The sequence below is a fragment of the Lithobates pipiens genome, unplaced genomic scaffold, assembly GCF_037356315.1.
Source record: "Lithobates pipiens isolate NorthernLeopardFrog02 unplaced genomic scaffold, aLitPip1_a1.2 Scaffold_23, whole genome shotgun sequence".
Lineage (NCBI taxonomy): Eukaryota > Metazoa > Chordata > Amphibia > Anura > Ranidae > Lithobates > Lithobates pipiens.
In genome coordinates this window covers 66,988,086-67,009,153 of record NW_027507785.1, presented here as the reverse complement: position 1 = coordinate 67,009,153, position 21,068 = coordinate 66,988,086, and the positions used below count along the sequence as shown (strand labels likewise).

General features: G+C 42.3%; 1 protein-coding gene across 4 annotated transcripts in view; it reads left to right on the top strand.

Annotated features, from left to right (window-relative positions):
- MTMR14 (myotubularin related protein 14) overlaps positions 1-21,068 on the top strand; it is a 100,561-nt gene that overhangs the window by 57,886 nt on the left and 21,607 nt on the right. For 2 of the 4 annotated variants that reach the window (XM_077451801.1, XM_077451799.1), the window contains exons 12-17: positions 1,837-1,913; positions 2,366-2,402; positions 3,583-3,656; positions 7,175-7,233; positions 8,766-8,904; positions 9,505-9,702. In XM_077451801.1, coding sequence (XP_077307927.1) covers positions 1,837-1,913; positions 2,366-2,402; positions 3,583-3,656; positions 7,175-7,233; positions 8,766-8,904; positions 9,505-9,702 — 584 coding nt within the window. The remainder of the gene's footprint in view (positions 1-1,836; positions 1,914-2,365; positions 2,403-3,582; positions 3,657-7,174; positions 7,234-8,765; positions 8,905-9,504; positions 9,703-21,068) is intronic. The other 2 variants (XM_077451802.1, XM_077451800.1) reach the window with 1 other exon arrangement.

The window sequence follows — 21,068 nt, the reverse complement described above, 5'->3', positions numbered from 1 at the left end:
ATTCTGCTGTCCAAAGCCTGGCATTTCTGTGCCAAAAATTCTCTTTTAAGCTGCCGGGTTTTGCATAATTTATACCTTCACGAGGTGCTCTCTCAGCAAATGGGTTAAGCTTTGCTAACCTAATTAATAAAGGAGGCAAGGAAATCCACAATTTCACATTGATCTATATCAAAGGCTGTGTGTTAGCGAGTGGAATAATGTAATAGTAGCGATTATTTGAACCTAATATGGCCATCAAACTGTCTTTAAGCTATCTGCTGTAGAATTCTGTTTGGGGACGGGATCATTTAAAGAAGTATTGCCAAAGCTCTTTTAGCTATACTTATCCTGAGCAGGGTCGTGGTCAGGGGGTACCACTGGTCCTCTTGTACAGGGCCTAGGCAGCAGGGTGACACCTATGTGGGCAGGGAGGGTGATCAGCAGCTGAAAGCTCGTTTTTTTTCTTTGCCTCCTTCCAGCTGCAGAGAGCCATATAAGGGATCGGTTCCAGTAATTTCCCCCTGCAACAATTGCCCTCACTCTGCACCATGTGTTTCCTCCTGTTACCTAGGCCCCTCTGTGTGACCCCCTCACCCCTGCAGTGTTGCTGGATTTGCTTCTCGTCTCCCTGCCAGCAGCTGCAAGCACACAGTAGGATCCTTCAGGGTGGACAGGTGAGGGGAAGGGTCCAGTAAATGTCATATTTACCAGCCCCCTCCTTTCTTCAAAGAACATAGAGTGAGTGGTAGGATCACTCATTGTACCCATTTATAACTGAAGCAGCCCGGTCAGGCTGTATGGGCTTCGTGGTTCCTAACAGCAGCCCTACTTGTGGGTTACAGGAGTACACTTAGTTCTGCTCTCCTGTGACCCAAATTCAGCTGACATCAGGCCAAAGTCAACTTTCGGCTGATGTCACAGAGCTGGTCCAAGCTCTGCAGGGATCCTGACAATGTCAGGATCCACCCAGATGCCTGACCGGCAGCTGCTCCCACCCCTCCACAGTCTGGTGCTCCAGTAAGCCCCGGAGGGGCAGAGCAGAGAGCCAGTGACAGTCGCAACTCTGCTCACAGCAGACCCATATACTGAGTGATTAGAGGTCTTTGATCGCTCAGTTCCTAGTGTAAAGCTGGCAGGGAACAGCTGATGCTTGGATTGATGCTCCAGCCATCTAGGTAAGTATAAATGTTTGTTTTCCATTCCTTGTACAGGGCCCAGGCGCTTAGCTGGTACTACGGTGCTAAAAATAGCACCTGCAAAGCCCCCTCAAAGGAGCCGCTTCTGTGTCTCCAATGTGAAAGTCCAGAGGGCTTTCACACTTGAGCGGTACGCTGGCAGGATGCTAAAAAAAGCATCATTCAACTCTATGGGAATGCAAAACTTACTTGATGCAGGTCAGAAGTTGGTGAACTGCAGGTCAGATGCCCCTGTCAAAAGAATTTTGAATGATGTCTGAAGAGACTCAAACTGATGCCATCTACTCAAGATGAAAGACCATTAATACAGACCCTTAGACTAGTATTGTGTGGTTTTTATCCTCCACTATGCTTGTTATCATTGAATATGGATGCCAATGTAGGCACCATGCTGATGGCTGAAAATGTATATACAGTTGCATTTGTATGTACATCTGTAGGCCTTGTGCTGACCCACTATCAGTTGTACTCGTAACCTTTACTCACTACAGAAGTAGTTGGTAGACATCAGATGACAGCTGTTTACAACATTGTAGGACAGTGAAGGTCTTTATGCCCGTGTAATAACACCCTTCAACAATTTGATGTGAGCTACCCCAAATCTGGCACAACCTCAGCAAGCGGAGCTTAAAGAATGAATTTTGTAATGTTTTTCTTGCAGGACGGCATGGTTCATGGCTCCCTGGAGCCAGCTGAGATCCTTTACCTGACTATAGCCTATGATTGGTTCCTCTTTGGGTAAGTCTTGGCTTTGAATTATTTTTAATTGCAGCTGTGCATTAAAAAGTACAACTTGCACTGGAGGGCTGTTAAGGGACCAGTATTTCTAAAACAGATTTGTTTTTTGTTTTTTATGTCGGAAAAAAAACAAAAAACATAGTCGCAGGAACAGTTACCATATTTGACATTTTACTAAAACTTTCACGCTCTTCTATGAAATTAACACTCACTTTTATAGAATCTTGGCACAGTTCAGCATACACATACTGTAACCTAGAATGGATTATGTAATGACACTTCAGCAGAGCGACCAGTTACGTATTCACTGAAGTGGCTGTGTCATATGCTGTGCAAGCATTTATTATTAAAGCTGGGCAAGTACTGCAATTATAATGGCCATTACGAATTACATAACCTTCCCTCCCTGTTTTTTTTTTTTTTTTTTTTTCTTTTTTTTTCTTCTCGAATAGGCATATGTTGGTTGATCGTCTTAGCAAAGGTGAAGAGGTAAAGAATCACTTGTGCTCTCTTCCTTTCCCTCTTCCTCTCGCTCTGTAACTAGTGCACACTTTTCTTACTCGCTTGTGCCCTCTTTTAATTCTAGCTTGCACCTTCTTCCTCGCTTGCGTGTTCTTCCCGCTCTCCTTCCCTGCTTGCGTATGCCATCTTCTAACGCTTCTTTTTCCTTGCTCATGTACGCTCATTTCCCTCTTATCCTTCCTCTCCTTCTTGCTTGCATGCTCTCTTCCTTCTCTTCACTCTCTCTTCTTCCACTTCTTCCTCCACTCATATTTTTTTTTTTTTTTTTCTTGCATTATGCTCTTTTTTTTTTTTTTTTTCCATCTTTTTGGATGCTCTTTTCCCTGTACATGCATGTACACTCCCACTCTTCTACCTGTACTTGTACTGGTTGCGTGCTCTTCCTTCTCTTTTTCACTCACTCTTCTTTTCCTTCTTCCTCTGCACTCACTTTTTCTCCCTCGATTGTATGCTCTTCTCCCTTGCTGCCATGCTCTTCTCCCTTGCTGCCATGCTCTTCTCCCTGTACTTGCATGCACAGCCACTCTTCTGCCTGCACTTGCATGCTCGCTCTTCCTTCTCTTCTTCTCTCACTCTTCTTCTTCCCCTTCCCCCCCCCCTTTTTTTTTTCCTCCCCTTCCTTTCGTGCAAGCACTTCTCCCTCACTTGCATGCTCTTCTCCCAGTACTTTCTCGCACAGCCGCTGTTCTCCCTGTATTTGCACATTTGCGTGCTCTCTTCCTTCTCTTTGCTCTACTTCCCCTGCATTTGCTTTTTCTCCCTCTTTTCCTTCCTCGATTGCATGCACTTCTTCCTTTTACTTGCACGTACACTCTCTTCTCCCTGTACTTGCACGCTTGTCTGCTCTTCCTTTTCTCCTTCATTCACTCTTCTGCCCCCGCTCACACTCATCTTCTTCTTCCTCCTTCCTCCTTCCTCCTTCCCCTTCCTCCTTCTTCCTCCTTCCTCCTTCCTCTTCCTCCTCCCCATCTTGTAATGCATAGGATGACAAAGTACTTCATTTCTAATATTTAGCCCTGAATCTATATGCACAGTGATCACCAAAGCCTTTCCCCATCTCTCTGGTGTGTGAATATATTCAGGTATATGCAGCCAAAATTTCTGTTCTGCCTAGCTGTTAATAATTGCTCCCATTTCTCTCACCCAGATCTTCTTTTTCTGCTTCAATTTTCTGAAGCACATCACTTCGGACGAGTTCTCCTCGTCGGGGAGGAAATCGCGGTAAGCTTGCGCCCAGCAAAGTATAGAAAAAGCAGCATCTGACCTCGTTAGCGGAGTCGGCTTGGGGATATCGATGGAGGCCATCAAACCCCCAGTGTCCTGACCCAGTTTGTTTAATTTATTCTCTGCTGGAATGGTTCCCAGCCTGGGACCAGCCTCATATGGAGGTGTGTGTGCAGAGGCTCTGCGAGAAGCGGTCCAATTTCCAAACTAAATGTGCAAGCTGGGCACTTGTCTAATACACTGGGCTGGCACAGCTTTCTTTATATAGCCTGACAGTCTAAGAATGTCTCCCTTTTTGGGATATGTCCTCTGTTTGAGCAGTTACATAACCTACAGCTGGAGAAAAATGGATTAACCATTGTTAAATATTATTAATTTCTACTCTGCTTGTGGGCATATGTACTATAATTGTTTAAGAAGTGATTTGAATTTTTAAGCGATTAACTGAATGACATTTTGTTTTCTAAAGTGATGTGTATAACAATTGCTTTTTGTTTGTTTTTTTGTTTTTTAAACCTTTTTATTAAAACTTGTTTTTGTACTTTGTGTCAGTGTTGCTGATCTCCATGCAGCTTTTTTGCAACCATTTTCTGTCTATAGGAACGCTGGTAAATTTTTGTACATAATTACGTAGGCATAGTCCTCTGTTGTCACCAGAAGGACATATCATGATAAAATGCCATATGCAATTCATGGGGAACGTGGCAGTGTTTAGTTAGGCTTTAAGGGAATTTGGGAACCTTTTTAGCTGGCAGATCCAAAGGCATAGAAATTGGGTGTACTCAGGCTGCCTGGTGATTGGTAATGCATGGATTTAAGAGAGTAGTGTGGCTTGTAGCTGTTGCTAAGGAAGATGGGCTGTGTATCTTATATGTATTCTCATGCTAAATGTTCACCCATCTTAAGGGTGGGGGAAAAAAATAAGCTCATACAGTCCATGGGTAGAGGAATAAGCTTGTAATACTTACCACAATCCTTGCTCCAATCGGCTTCTGGCCCGCTTCTCTGGTGCACCTAGTTTTTGAGCGGGCCCTCCTCTTCCTCTACAATGTAGGGTTGCTGGTCCTGCATTGTGCAAGATGTCAGATTAACTACTTGACCTCCCGGGAGATTTTACTCCCCTTCGTGATCGGGCCATTTTCTTTGCAATATGGCAATGCGTTACTTTAACTGACAATTACGCGGTCATGTGACGCAGTACCCAAATAAAATGTATGTCCCTTTTTCCCCACAAATAGAGCTTTCTTTTGGTGGTATTTGATCACCTCTGCCCTTCGTCTTCATAGTGCAAAAAAAAAACTTTCTGCTATAAAAACTATCCCAAAATTTTTTTTTTTTTTTTAAATCTAATTTCTTACGTTTAGGTCAATGTTTTCTGCTACATATTGTTAAAATCCCAATAAACCAATATTGATTGGTTTGTGTAAAAAGTTGGTGTCTACAACAATGGGATTTTGTTTGATTTTATTAGTAATGGCTGCGATCAGCGACTTGTAGCGGGACTACGATATTGCGGCAAACATTCTGCCCCTTTTTAGGGGCCAGTGACGGTGATCAGTGCTAAAAATATGCACTGTCCTAATGACACTCTGGCTGGGGCGATCAAAGGGTTACCTGTGTCCCTGACCAGTGTTTGTGTGAATTGTGTAAGGTGCTTTTACTAGGGGAAGGAGTAGAGTTTATTCCCTTATATCCCTTTGCAGGGACACATTCCATTCCCAACCTCCTGTCAGAACGGCAGTCTTCCTCGTTTACATGGGCAGATCATAGTTCTGTTTCCCTCCCTGATGATCGTCAGGTCCCGGCAGACGTTGAGTACCCAACACCTGCCCATCGGCTTCAGCTGTGTATGACAGTAGAGGCGTGCCGTCGGTGCGCACCCCCTAGCCATAAGTGTAGTCGGATCACGTGCGTATGAATACATGATCTGGTACACAGGTGTTGCTCTGTAGCAGTAAAACAGTTATAGGGTGGTCCGGAAGCAGTTAATGCAGATGGACAAAATGCTGGAGAGAAGAGTCTTCCGGGACCTGGTCGTATAGTATGAAGGAAGCTGGTCAAAACAAGGAATAAGGTAATTATTGCAGCTTATTCTGCTAACCCTAGATTTCAAGTGGTTGTAAACCTCATACATGAGAATTATTATTATTTTTTTTTTTTATATATAATATAATTTTATTCTCCCTCTCTAATGTATACTTTGTCCAGGACGTTAGACCCTAAGGCCCCTTTTACACTTGTGCGACCTAGAAGTCACACGATTTTGATGTGACTTTAACCAATGCCTGTGTAATCTTGGTCTATGGCCCTCAAATCGCATTAAAGTGTCAGACCACAGTAGTGCAGGGACTACTGTGAAGTCGCACAGATATGAATGGTACTCATTGTAAATCATGGGGGTATGACTTGTCATCCGACTTTGCAGTCCCAAGTCGCAGAAGTGTGAAAGGGGCCTTGCATATACCCAGTGAAGTGAACCGCCTCAGATGGTACACAGGGATGAAGCCAATCTCCCTACATACGTTTTAAATGTATATCTGCTGTCTTCAGCTTTATAGATTCTTTGGAGAGTGCACATCCGGTTAGATTTTCTCTTCCTGTTCAGCACTGGGAGTGGATTCTTGGCATAATGCCAAGATAGCTGATTGGAGGAAAGTCGCTCACACTCCCCTCTCCAGAGACTCGCTGTGATAAGGCAGGCTCTCTGCTAATCCATAGCAACCTCCCTTGACACAAATTTCAGGCTGGGCTTATATTGGTTGACTTGTCAGAAGTTATCATGCTGATAACAGAGTAACTAAAATGCAGAAAGCCACGGGACTTAGTGCTTTGAAACAAGATGAGAAAACACTGCAGATATAAGTGCATAGGTCGCATTTCATGAATCGGGTTTAAATCCACTTTTTAAGTCTCATTTCTGTCCGCTGCCTAGTTCCTCTATCTGCATAAGTCACCTCTAAGTTTTATTGACACCAAGGGAATGGTGATGGGGAGGGAGCTCCAGCTCACAGCCTGTGATGGACAGCCTCAGCTCTTTTTCTGTGTGAAGGAGTGGTTCCCTTCCCTCCAATCTGCTCCCAAAGCTTTCTTCACTTTGATCTGCAGATTAACTTCAGCTCTCTGCCACATGTTTCTGAAAGCTCATACAAGCTTTATAAATTCCAGGCTTGAACAGCTATTGAGAAGAGAAGGCTGCAGATAAACGGGTACAACTTGTGTATTAGGGTTTTTCTTTCATCTCAGTGTATCACCTGAGGCCAGTCACTTCACTGGGTATATGTAAGGGTTTTCAACCACTTTAACAAGTATTTAACCCTTGCGGTGCAAGGTGACCATTGCAAGGCTATTTTGTACAAACGTCCTAAAGTTCAGCAATGTTAAAATATTTAATAAATTTAGTGTTGGGGCAGAAGACGATTGGTGACTGAACACCACTTTTTTCTCTTTGCAAAACAAAACTCTGGGCTGATTTTCTATTTGGACTATAATTCCCGGACCATTTCTGTTTGATGCAGGCGGAAAAGCTCACAGCCTCGGGATCCAGGTTTATTGTTGGAAGACTTCTGTGCGCTAAGTATGTGCTTTTATTGAGAATCTGTATTTCTCTAAACTAGTTGTTTATATTCTGTTTTGTGTGTGGTTGGTGCTGTCAATGCTTTCCTAATGAACAGTGAAGTAGCAACACCGGTGCATATAAAACTGCACATTATGTCCAGGTAATGCCCTCTGGGTTAACCAATGTAAAATAACTATTTCCAGTTTTTAATGTTTGCTTCAAACAAGGATAAATGCACCTTCAAGCAAGAATTCTTTTTGCCGCCTTTCCTGACCTGAACAATCTCACCCTTACCCAATATTTAACTTAGTCTGGCAACTGCAGCTTCCAGGTGTCTGTTATATTCTGAAATCGGCCATCTGTGTATTGACCATGACCAATGGGGCACACAAAAATAGGGAATGGGTACAAGAAGTACTATGGAACACTGCCCTGGTCCTATTCTCTGTAACAGAGGCTCCATTCACACTAGCTTAAATGCTCCTAGCAGCAGCTTTAAGTGTGTTTTTTTTTTTTTTTTGGGCAAATATGCTAATTGTCCATGAACACTTTGTATTTTAGAGGCATTTAGGAGCAGGAAAAACTCTCCTTTTTTTTTGGAGAGCAATTTTCCAGCAGGAAAAAAACACCAAATGTTGCTAAGAGCTGCTAAGTAGTGGGTTGTTAAGGAGCAGGTGGCTGCTGCGTCCTTAACAACCGGTGAGTCATCAGCTATCAGCAGGATTTCCTCACCATGCAGGCCGGGGGGGGGGGGGCAGACAAGCGAGCACCCCTTTACCCCAACCCCCGTCCCCTACTGAACCCTACCAGCCCAGGCCACATGCCCTCAACGTGGCTCCTTTTCCCCCATGTTGATGGCATGTGGCCTTGTATGGTTTGAGGGGGCTTCACTCGTACCTTTCTTTCCAGGCCTGCTGGGCTGCAGGCTTGGGTAAGGTCCCTGGTATGGATTTGGGGGGGTACCCCACGTATGTTTGGTGTGTTTTAATTTTTATTTTGTTTCCTCTTTTTTATTTTTGTTTGTTTTCCACCATTCTTTTGTTTACTTTCAGCTGTCAATTTATCGGTTAAGGGTGCTGCAGCTGCTTGCTCCTTAACCTGCTATTCACTGCCAAATGCCGCCACAAAAAGGATGATATGAGCGATTTTTTTTTTTTTTTTTTTTTTTTTGCTCCTAGTGTGCATGATGGAGCCTGAAGGTGTGGTTCTGTAGTCCTCAGGAAGCTGAGAACAATGCATTTGATAACCGTCAACACAAGCGCAGAATACTGGAAGTTATCAGCTTACTAGATTTGTGGAGCATACAGGAAGTTATCAACGTTTTGTGGAAAGATCAGGCATATTTTGAATTTGAAAAAAGATATAGCGAAACCCTTTACCATTTGCCAAACTACAGAAGGGAATAAATGACAAAGTCATTGTTGAGGGGGGGTTTACATACATTTTAAGATTAAACCCTATTTAGGAGGGTCCCTGTTCATCCTCAAACATTGTGCCATAGGTTTTCAGGTTGTGTTCAACTGAGATGTGTTTTGTACCACCTTTTCCAGAACCCCGGGATCGTGGCAGTAACACCAGTCTGAGCAGTGACTTTTCCGTTATAACTGAGGACTCCCCTAGTGCCTTTGGAAATCATAACTATGAAGCTGTAGACCTCATGACCTTCGGCGCACAGAGCCATGCAGTCTGGTGAGATTACACTTTATACCTATATTCCCTTTTATTTATTTTTCATCCCCAACAAGCAGGTAAAACAAAAAAAACAAAAAAACAAACTAGATTCTCTCATTATACACACTGGATGGGGAAATCCTCCCCGCTGTTCTATTGTATTGCAACAGCCCAGAGACCCCCCACCATCAGAATACACTGGTCAGCTCTGGCGGCACTGATCGTGCGGGAGTTTTCCAACAGACTGGTTGTACAGCTGTCGATCAGTAAATTGACTTCTGTACAACCACCCCGCCCATACATGGATCGAGTTTGATTCGTATTTGGCCAGCTTTAAAGTTTAGCATCAGATATCTTAAGAACATCATCCAGAGATCACAGTAACCCCCTCCCACCTTCCTCATCCCAGACAATACGTTCAGCTGGGAGTTCTGCCTAAATACAACTAGTTGATATTGTATATGGACATCTTCTAATACAGTGGTCAACCGTTATGGTCTCCCGATAGTTCTTTTGTGATTGTTTCCTTGAAAATGCATTTGTGAACCATTTTATTTGGTATGGTGCCTTTTTTTTTGCCTTTTGGTTTAATGTTGCCTTTCCTCTTCTACGTGGCAGGAAGAAGACACACACCTCCTCCCCGCATGCAGTTTTGTGGAGCAGGACTGCGGAGGAGCATTTGCTTTACCCACCAGGAGCTGAAGCCAAGTCATCCAGTTCTTCCTCCTCTAACCACTCAGATGTGTTGCTGAGAGCTGGGAGCAGCCCATTGGAGGTGCCGCAGCGAAGGTGGGACACATGCCGAGCCTTTTCTTCGTACGTTTGACCACTTTATCTTATTTCTAAAGTATGCAAAAATTATGAATCTTCTACTAGACTTCAGTCCTTCTTCCCCCCCCCTTTTTTTTTTTTTTTTACTACTACAAGCTTTCTACCCTTCTATCCCCTACCTTGTCAGGCTGTGGTTCTTATAGGGAAGACTATAATGGCCTCCTTTTATTTATTTATATTATTATGTAGCAGAGACCCTAGGGAATGAAATGGCGTTTAAATTTTTTGTTGCACAGTATTTGCGCAGCAATTTTTCTGACGTGATATTTTTGGGGAAAAAACACTTTCAGGAATTAAAGCCAAACCAAAGAGCAATATTTACCCCAATTTTTTTGTATAATGTGAAAGATGTTACGCCGAGTAAATTGATTCCTAACATGTCGCCCTTTAAAATTGCGCGCGCTCATGTTATGACACCGACTTTGGTACTTAAAATTTAAGCTTTGCCTATGGAGTTTATTTTTTGTACAGGTTACCAGTTTAGAGTTGGAAGTCTTGTGCTAGAATTATTGCTCACAGCGATACCACGTGTGGTTTGAATGTTTGCATATGCATTCGCTTCTGCATGCGAGCACAAGGGGATGGGAGCTTTATTTATTTTACACTTTCCCTTAAATTTTTTTACATTTTTGATCAATTTTATTTCTATTACAAGCAATGTAACCATCCCTTGTAATAGGAATAGGGCATGACAGGCCCTCTTTACAGAGAGGTCTGGGGTCTAAGTCCCCAGATCTACCTGTGCTGGAAAGCCTGAGATAAAAAAAAAAATCTCAGGCTTTCAAGCTAAAAAAGGCAGTGTTTACATCTGCTGGTGTCGAAAGTGACATGTCTGACATGTTGCTTCTGGCCTTTTGAGGGTCATAAAGATGGCCAGGGACCATCTGGTCCACAGCCAGCTCTATAGTAAACCGGCACCACCGGCTCCCTGATCGCATAGGAGAGGTGAGGGGAATGTCCCCTCCCGCTGAGTGTAAAAGCAATCAAGCGGCTAAACTGCCACTATGATTGCATTTACATGTGAGGTAATCGCTGGCTGAAAAAAAAAAATTGTGTACTAGCAAATTATTTGAAACTTGCCTGAAATCTAAGTCTTCCTTCCAAGTCCACTGTGTGACTAAGCAGGGACACAATGACTTCACTCCTGTGCACGTGCGGGGGAGCTGCCGTTTATGGCACAGGACCCGGGTGGCGCCACACTCCCCATTTCTACCATGTTCTCTGGTTTGGCCATCTTCTCTGTTCCACCATTGGGAGCCTACTGATGATGTAACATTAGTGCTGGTGCCCCCTAAATGTATTTTCTAGTAGGTTTAGGTTTTTACATTGTCTCCATGCATACTGGTGTCCTCCCCATTTTTTTTATTTATTTTTTTATCCCAAAAGGAGGTTGACAAAGCTAAGCCACTGCCTCTCAATTGGCAATGTCATCAGTCTGCTTTGTGCTCTTCCAGTTGGGGCTGCCTGTTGGACAAGGAGTGAGACAGCCAACTGCAGTGAATATAGTGGCTTGGCATTGTCAGCTTGAAATGGGAAGTGCTTTTACTAGCAGGATCTCTAAGTAAACTCCAACAGATATCCCAAAAAAATTGCATAAGATAATGGTTTGCAGAAATTAAGCCAAATTTTTTTGGGGGGGTTACATACCCTTTAAATACAATCCTGAAATCTTGCTAGTCTGTCTGAACCCTTTCTTTGTGTCCTCTCCAGAATCCTCGGCACAGATGGTGGTCGGTGGAGTTTTAAAAAAAAAAAATTTTTTTTTTTTTTTTTTTTTACAATCTAAGGTCCTCAACTCACATTTATACACTATATTAACAGTATTGGGGCGTCTGCCTTTACGCACATGAACTTTAATTGCATTCCAGTCTTAGTCTGTAGGGTTCAATATTGAGTTGGCCCATCCTTTGCAGCTATAACAGCTTCAACTCTTCTGGGAAGGCCGTCCACAAGGTTTAGGAGTGTGTCTATGGGAATGTGTGATCATTCTTCCAGAAGCGCATTTGTGTGTTCAGGCACTGATTTGGACAAGAAGGCCTGGCTCACAGTCTCCTCTCTAATTCATACCAAAGGTGTCTTATTTTATTTGTTTTTACAGATAAAAAAATCTTACATACTTTGCAAAACAATCTGCAAGTCATTCATAAATATAAAACATAAATACATAAAAAATACATATAGGAACACAAATGGATCTATCCTCTAACATGCATTTAATTACAAAAATGAATCTGTACCGCAGCATATACTCTTAATTCTCCTGGACTGTCTAAATAAAAAAAATAAAAAATCATATGTATAAAAAAGAGGAAAAAAAAGGCGGGTGGGGCCCTCCATCACCTTCCCCTCGCCTCATAAGTAGAGGGGGGACACGGAGAGAGGGCATCAGGGGACAAGCCCCTAAGTACTCCCCTCCCCAAATTCACAGATAAATCTGGGACTGTTTAAATTCTAACTATTTCTTCCAAGTACCCTGAAATCTTGTTTCTGCATTCCTTTGGAAACATATTAATTCTTCCATTATCCTTGTTCTATCTATTTCTCTAAACCAATCCTTTATCATTGGTATTTCCTTTTTTTTTTTTTTTTTTCGGAATTGGTGCTTTTGCTGCATTCAACAGAAATGGGGTAAGTGCTGTTCTATACTTCTTCCTAGAACCCCCAATCGCATGGAACAAGCATTTCCAGGGATCTATTTCCGTCCCGTCAATATTTTAAATTAGATCCAATACTTCCACTAAGTATGGCTGGATGAAACTATGCTGCCACCATATGAGTATGGGTTCCTTCCCACATGCCCTCCAACATAAAGGTGATAGATCATGATTTATTTTATGCATTTTGGATGAAACATGGTACCACTTAGTCAATAGTTTATAATTCATTTATTTTATCCTTGTGTCCGTTGAGGTGGAATGGACATAGTCCATAACCTTTCCCTTCAGCATCTCCGGTACTGATTGGTTCAGTTCTATTTCCCACCTCCCCAAGGGACATGTTAACCCATCGTCCATAGAAGTTATCAGCATCCTAATATATTCTAGAAATTCCCTGTCTACTTATCCCCCCTTGGTCAACTGTTTCCCATGGATTTAACCTACTGGCCGAGCAAAGGGGTTTTGGAAGGGATTCTATTCTATGAAATGTTGGAGCTGTCTGTATCTCCAGCCATCCCATGGTGTTGTACAGTATTTTTCTCGTAACTCCGCTAATGAACAAAAAGGCGTTTGCTTTTAGGACGTCTCTTAATCGATCCACACGGGGCCACTTTAAATACAGTTTATTATCTTTCCCTGGGGGGAATAATTTCCTGTCAAGGGCATCAAGGGGCTATTGTATTGCCCTGTCATGCCCTTGAATACCATATCCCATGCTCTTAATGTTTCTCTTGTAATTGGGTCCATATCTCTAGGGAGACCCCCTGTATTCCCTTGGAATCCAGATAATCTTTACCTAGGGCGACTTTACTCATATCTTCCAGTGATACCCTTTTTTTTTTTATGTGGGACATTATGAACCCAATCCAAAATTCTTCTCAGTACTGCTGCTGCATGGTATTTCTGAAGATCTGTGAGGAACACACCCCCTTGTTTTATTGCATATTGGGAAAATCTCACTATTGCGTCTTTCGCCATCTCACATGACTTGTTTTTTTATGTCAAAGGCTGTGGGAGATGGTGTTTCTTTTTTCATTATTTTATTGAACACTTTACGGACCACGGTTTCTAGGTCATTGCTTTTCACGGATTCTGGCAACCCGCGTATCCTTAAGTTGTCTTGTCTGTTCCAGTTTTCTTGATCTTCCAGCTTGTATCGAATATTCCTAATTTCTATCCAATCCAGTTCCGCACTCACGCAGTTCCATGATAGATTTTTTTTGTGTTCGTCTAACTGTGCTTCAGATTCTTCTACCCTTTTTAGTACATTCTGAATATCCGCTCTGGTTGCATTCAGTTCACTTTGATCATACATTCTAAGTGTGACATCATCTCTGCCATATCCTGTTTGGTAGGGAGTGATTGAGAATTCTCCTTCCTTTTCTTTCCCTTTTTCCATCTTTTGTTGTTGGTGGTGTTTTTCCTGTTTTCTCTGGAGGTTCTCCTTCCTCCACAGTGGTATTTTTATTCACTTACCCCTCTAAAGAAGGGAAATTTTCCTCCACCCTTTCCACTGCCTGTTCCACCCTTTGATCTAGCTTATCCTGGACCATGTTTTTTTATAGAATTCCCTTTCCCACTTTCTGTTTGATTAGCTTTTGCTCCCCTCTTCATCATTGTGTTGCCTCTCACAAACTCGCCCCCTCGTTAAATTTTAATTGCGTGTTATGTTGCTATTTATTGTGTATTCACTCTCCCTGTCTTTCCACTGATATTATAAGTTATAATAACCCCTTATACTCTACTTACATGCAAATTACAGAGAAAAAATATAAGTTTTAGCTAATGTGCAGTGTGCAGCCAATTGTGCAAATAATTATACAGCTAAATATACAAGTTCAAATCCTTCAAATGTGCAGGTTGTAAGAATTTTTATATACCATTTATATATGAATTCAAGTGTGTGTGTGTGTGTGTGTGTATGTGTATATATATATATATATATATATATTCCCCCCCAAAAAAAGGGTGGGGGGTTAGGAGAAAAGTGGGAACCACACAAAAAAAAGAAAACCACACAGAAGAAAAAAAGAAAAGCAGCTAAACGCAGATGAGGTGTATAAAGTGCTTAAAAAAATAAATAAAAAAAAGTCCTAAAATAAGTCTGAATTGTTAGTGAATAAATGTCCAGTTAAATTTATCTAAAGTGCCAATGTGCAGGGGCGTATCCAGATTTATTTATGCAATTATGAAGCGAAAAAAAAAAGGGGGAGAAAGGAGGGAAAAATATTGCGAATAAAGTGCATAAGATATCTAAGGTGCAGTGAATGCTGCCTGATGGTATCGGATAATGTCCGACTCCATTTGTAGATGGATTTTACGGCATATAGATCATGCCGGTTTATTTTTCCAGAACACTAGTCTCCTTATATATTTATAAATAGAAATTTCTTTCCAATATCCATACAGATGGTACTGCACCTGCTCCTATGCATACAGGATATAGAATAATCGCCTGATAATTTAATGTAAAGAAAAGAAAATTTCAGTATGGCACTTCTCAGCACTATTCAGACTAAATCTTCATTCCAAAACTCCCTTAGTCCTAGTACTTCTTATAAATCACAAATGACAGGGAGGAAAAGGAGGAAAAAAGTCTCTTCAGCTTTTCAAAATGTTTCCATAATTTAAGTTTTTTTTTTTTTTTTGTAGCCAGTCGTACAAATGGTCCTACCAGCTCCTCAATATCAGGTCAGATACCTTTTAACCTTACCATATCGGTAGATGGGGATTCACTCCGAGCTCCTGGAAGTCACGGACTCCACAGCGATCTCATGGGGGGGGGGGGGTCACACACCGCCGTCTGCCTTCACTCTCTCGTTGGCTCAAAGGTGTTCTATCAGGTTGAGGTCATGACTCTGCAGGCCAGTCACGTTCCTCCACCCCAAACTCGCTCATCCATGTCTTTATGGACCTTGCTTTGTGCACTGGTCCAAATCATGGTGGAGGGGGGATTATGGTGTGGGGTGGTTTTTCAGGGTTTGGGCCTTGTCCCTTAGTTCCAGTGAAGGGAACTCTCTTAAAGCGTCGGCATACCAAGTCATTTTGGACCATTTCATGCTCCCACCTTTGTGGGAACGGTTTGGGGATGGCACCTTTCTGTTCCAGAATGACTGACTGTGTGCCAGTGCATAAAGCAAGGTCCCCCTGAAAAACAAACCCAAGCCATAATCCCAGCTCCAAGTGATTTGGAGGGGTGGCCCAATACTTTTGGGAATAAGGCATGAATGAGCAAGTTTGGGGGGGAGGAACTTGACTGGCCGGCACAGAGTCCTGACCTCAATCTGATAGAACACCTTTGGGATGAATTGGAGAGGATACTGCGAGCCAGGCCATCTTGTCCAACATCAGTGCCTGACCTTAAAAATGCGCTTCTGGAAGAATGGTCAAACATTTCCATAGACACACTCCTAAACCTTGTGGACAGCCTTCCCAGAAGAGTTGAAGCTGTTATAGCTGCAAAGGGTGGGCCAACTCAATATTGAACCCTACGGACGAAGACTGGGATGCCATTAAAATTCATGTGCATGTAAAGACGGGCATCCCAATACTTTTTGGGAATATAGTGTACATACACATGCTGGGGCCAATTAACTTGCTCCAAAGCATGTCTTTAAAGTACGGAAGATAACTAAAGTACCAGGAGGAGGCCCACGCAAGCACAGGGAGAACTTGCAAACTCCATGCAGGTAGTGTCATGGCTGTCATTCAAACACAGGCGGAAGTGCTAATGAGTAAGCCACTGAGCATTTGTTTGCTTTGAGGGGAGTTTGCATTCCCCAAACAAGTCTATGGGAATGAAAAACGTGCTTGAAACAGGTTAGGTGCAAGTCAGGTCAGCTGCACCCATCTGTTGAATGATCTCAGAGGCATCTTAAAATGTCAGACTGATGTCATTGACACAAGCCCCAAGGTTGGCCATGGACACCTTTTTTGTTTGTTTTTTTTTTTTTGTTTTTTTGTTTTTTTAAGATTTCTCTATCCTTCTTTGTTTGGGGGTCTGCCGTTATGTTTTATTTACTAGTGGTGCATTGAAATTAACATTTCAATGCCAATACTGAAAATTCTGAATGCACTTGGCCGAACCTGACAGTTTGACAGTTTTTATATATATATATCTATATATATATCTATATATCTCGATCTATCTAGATTGTATTTGACCTGACTTAATATCATGAATATGGATTTGTTGATCATTATCGGTACCTTTTTTGAAGCGGTGTTAAAAAGCCTGCATGTTTGCTGCATAGCTGATACAGCGCACCTCCCCGTTGAAATACATTGAAAACACAGCAGGAATGAATCATGCCTGGTTGCATTTTTCTAAATTGCATGACCTATAAAAAAATAAAAATAAAAACACAAGCAAGGTAAAATTGTTGGTGTTTTCGGTAGCCGTTATCTGCACTTTTTTTTTTTTTTTTTTCCTTCTCTCCTTTCGGCACAACCCTTAATGGCCTGTATTCGGTGGCTGAAATCTCAGCACATCACTATTTTGCACTATTGGTTGAATATTGGAAGTGATGCATGGGTGGGAGAAGAGGCAAGGGTCAGGCCTGTATCAAATTGTCCAACCAATTGTAAAATCCTTTTTATACTATAACTGGTGCTGTCAAGGTTTGAAAACGCCAAATGACCAAATGCACTGCTAGCCAATCAGTCTCTGTTGCCAAGTCTCGTCTGTGGCAGGCTTACTGCTATTGGGTGGTGTATAGACTGCTTGCACGAGGATGAGGACACAGGAAGGCACTTGTACAGTAAGCAAGCTTGGGGGCTCAAGAAGCTGCAAAGCTCCAGTAGTGGAGCACTTCTGTCCAATAGCCAAAACCGGAAATGGAAAGAAATCCCTTCAAAGTGAGGGTAAGGGGAATTCCTGGTTGTTACCAGATCTAGTGTCCCCAATCTTTCTAATGGGGGCACAGACCACCATAAAAAACAAAACAAAAAAAAACGGATGGGTTTTTATTAGGGCTGTTACTGATTTAAATTTTCGTGTTCGATTAATCAATTTTATTTTTATTTTTTTTTGTCGCTTACTCGACTAATTTAGATTAATTATAATGCACATACAGTTCCAACTACTTTTATCTGATCTCCTCACATTGCAACTCTGCCTTAGTCAGTGGTAAATGTGGTATACGCTATATACAATCACCCGACACTAGTTTGTTTCCACAATCCATGACTTACCGTATTTAGCGGTGTATAACACACACTTTTTCCCCCTTAGTCGGGAAAATCGCGGGTGCGAGTTATACGCCAATCCCCCACCGATTTTGAGCCTCTGGGCGGCTTTCGGCCTTTCTCGGCAGCTGAAAGCCGCAGAGAATGGCTGAGAGCTACCGAGCGCCGTCCTAGATGCACAGGAAATCCGGCTCTGTACCTCGGCGGCGCCATTTTTAAATGCCAAAGCTGAAAATGACACGGACAAGGCTGCAGATGGACACTGATAAGGCTGCATTGATGGGCATTTAAATGTAAGTTTTTTTTTTTTTCCTTAAACTTCCCTCCTAAAAAGTTTTTTTTTTTTTTTCCTTAATTCACTCCTAAAATTGGGGTGCTTGTTATACGCCAATAAATACGGTAACTTCACAGTTCACACAAATACATTTTAAATTCAAACTGTAGCACTGACGTAAGTAATTTATTTTTATTTTTTTCCACAGTAGCGTGACAATCCCTCCACCTCCGGTCGGACTAATCATTCTCGCCTTATGGCATGGACCCCTGTGCAAACAGGTGGTCATGCAAGCGGGTATCAAAAGGGTTAACACAAACCATAAACTTCTCTCACGTCTCCTTAGATCTCAGCAAGGACACCAGGTCATGGGTAGAAAGAAAAGATCTAAGTGCTCACCGCTTAAGTATAAGATTTCATTTTTGTGTTCAAACACAAATTACTCACATACAGATGATAAAAACACAGCATGTAAAGCCGACAATCGTGTTAGTTCCGTAGGGCAGCAGCGGGTGACTTCATGCGTAGCTCCTCCCCGTACGCGTTACGTTCAATCAGAACTTTGACGTCAGCAGACTCCTCCCCCTTCCCTTCGTTAGCAGAGGGAAGTACTTAGGGAAGGGGGGAGGAGTCCAGTGACGCCGATGTCTGTGACGTCACCGGATCTCCAACTGAACTCCCTGAAGACCCGGAAGCCAGTGGAGAGCTGAGTACCAAACCAAAGAATTTTGATCGATCAAAAAAATTAATCGAGGAATTAATCTTTAATTTCTACAGCCTTAGTTTTTATCCCTCTCCACTCTATGCAAAACTAAAAAGTTGGCCTTTTAGTTATACTTTTATTAATGGTGTTGCGCTATTGCTTGGGCATTTTGCCAGAGATATGTGGAACTGGAAGTATATTTTTACCTATAAGAAGTAAAATCCTTCAAATATATATGTATCAACAGCATATTTAGCGGTTTGGCTAAAGTTTTGCTTTAAGTCAGTCTTTGTATGAACTGTTTAAAAGTCAGCAGGGACTAAAGGGAAGGAGCTTGAGACCAGCTTTCAGATTCTGGGCTTTTAGGCCATGAAAGAGATTGGTTGATACTAGTAGACATCAACTACTGTTTTTTGCTTTGTTTTTTATACATTGTGTGTGTTAATCCTGAGTGGGTTTCTTGGCATGACAATGTGGTGTTTTCTTTGGCTTGGTAATGGTAATTGCATATCTTGTGGCATGAATTGGGCCTGATTAGCTTCAAGCAAACCAGACTCTACTACTTCTTAGCTCTTTATTGTCCAATGGAATCCGGCTGACTTTTTTTCAACGCTTTTACAGATTAGCCAAGTTATAGTCAGCAGAGGAGTATGAAAAACAGATGCATATGTCCGGGGGGAGGGTTTGGCCCCATCAGCTGGGTGACATTGTAGTATATTTCATCCGGAAAGTCTTCAAAGTGCTTCACGCTTTCCACATTTATGTTACAGCCTTATTCCAAAACGGATTAATTCATTATTTTCCTCAAAATTTTACAAACCTTACCCCAAAATGACCATGTGAAGTTTTTTGAAATTTTGCAAATTTATTAAAAATTAAAACAAAATGTACATAAGTATTCACAGCCTTTGCCATGACACTCAAAATTGAGCTCAGGTGCCTCCTGTTTCCACGGATCATCCTTGATGTTTCTACAACTTGATTGTCCACCTGTGGTAAATTCAGTTGATTGGACACGATATGGAAAGGCACACACCTGTCTATATAAGGTCCCACAGTTAACAGTGCATGTCAGAGCACAAAGCAATCGTCTGTAGATCTCTGAAAGGATTGTATCAAGGCACAGATCTGGAGAAGGGTACAGAAACCTTTTTTGCAGCATTTAAGGTCCCAATGAGCACAGTGGCCTCCATCTATAAATGGAAGAAGTTTGGAACCACCAGGACTCTGCTCAGTTTGGCCGGCTAGCCCACTCTAGGAAATCGGGGGAGAAGGGCCTTAGTCGGGGAGGTGACCAAGAACCCGATGGTCACTCTGACAGAGCTCCAGTGCTTCCCTGTGGAGAGAGGAGAACCATCTCTGCTGCAATCAGGCCTGTATGGTAGAGTGGCCAGACAGAAGCCATGAGAAACAAAATTCTCTGGTCTGATGAAACAGATTCAACTACATTAGTTTAATGTAGTCAACACATGTAGAGGGTGGAAAGCTGCAATATGTTGTGTTTTTGGTTTTGGATGCACTTTAATATAATTTTTTTTACCCTTCCACTACTTAATGGCTATGTAATCTATTTTCTCAAATGTTTGTTTTCTACCACTTTTCCAACATTCTTTGAGCTTCTGAACCTCTCCTTTTGCCCCTTCACTTTTGGTTTGTTTTAAAAAGCGTAGTGCACATTAGTTGCGGTCATGTACACTGGTTGAGACACACTACAAATCCCATAGTACATCTTGGGAGGAAGAGAGGGTGACAACATTCCTACATACAGTAGGGCCATAGAGAACAAATGTAGCCACCTTCTAACAGGAAGTCAGATCATGGCAGTAAAATAAAAATACATTTTAAAAAAAATTTAGAGGCCAAGTTGAGGATAAATACTTGAATAGATTTAACAGTTAAGTGACAATCCCTAAAATTTTGTTATTTAAATGTTAACCAACTTCCTCAAGCTTTTTAACCCATCCTGCACATTTTTCCCTGGGTAGTGTTTTAGGACCGCACCTCTGAGAGAAGACGCCTCACTTTGACCCAGTAAAAGCTTCATGGTCATAAATCTAAAAAGTGTTTCCTGCCGACTCCTAAAGTCTAGTGTTTCCTCCGATGGGGAGACCCTTCAGAGGAGAGACTTGTGAGGTGTCTGTCATTGGTGGTCAGAAGTGTGTTTGATCTTGTAAGGTTTCTAACTACAGTAGTCCTAAACCTAAGCCCAGATGGAGGGATGCCTGTCCATTAGCATTAGTAAAATATAAGAAGGCATTGCCTGCAGATTGTCACCTTAGCGTACCCCCCCCCCCCCCCCCCCGATGGGCAGGGGAGGTTTTGAGGATCTGCTTCTTCTGTTCCTGGGGGGGGGGGGGGGGGGTCTAGACTGGTGGGGGTTGGTGCCACCCTGCAGGTAAGGCTGTTTCTGGTTCCCCCTGTGGCCGAGACGGTTTCAAGCATCTGTCGCAGGAAATCGCTTTGGCTACTTTTCTTTGTTTCAATCCCTCTTGTGATCAAGAGAGGTTTTCAGGGGGTTTTTTTTTTGGAT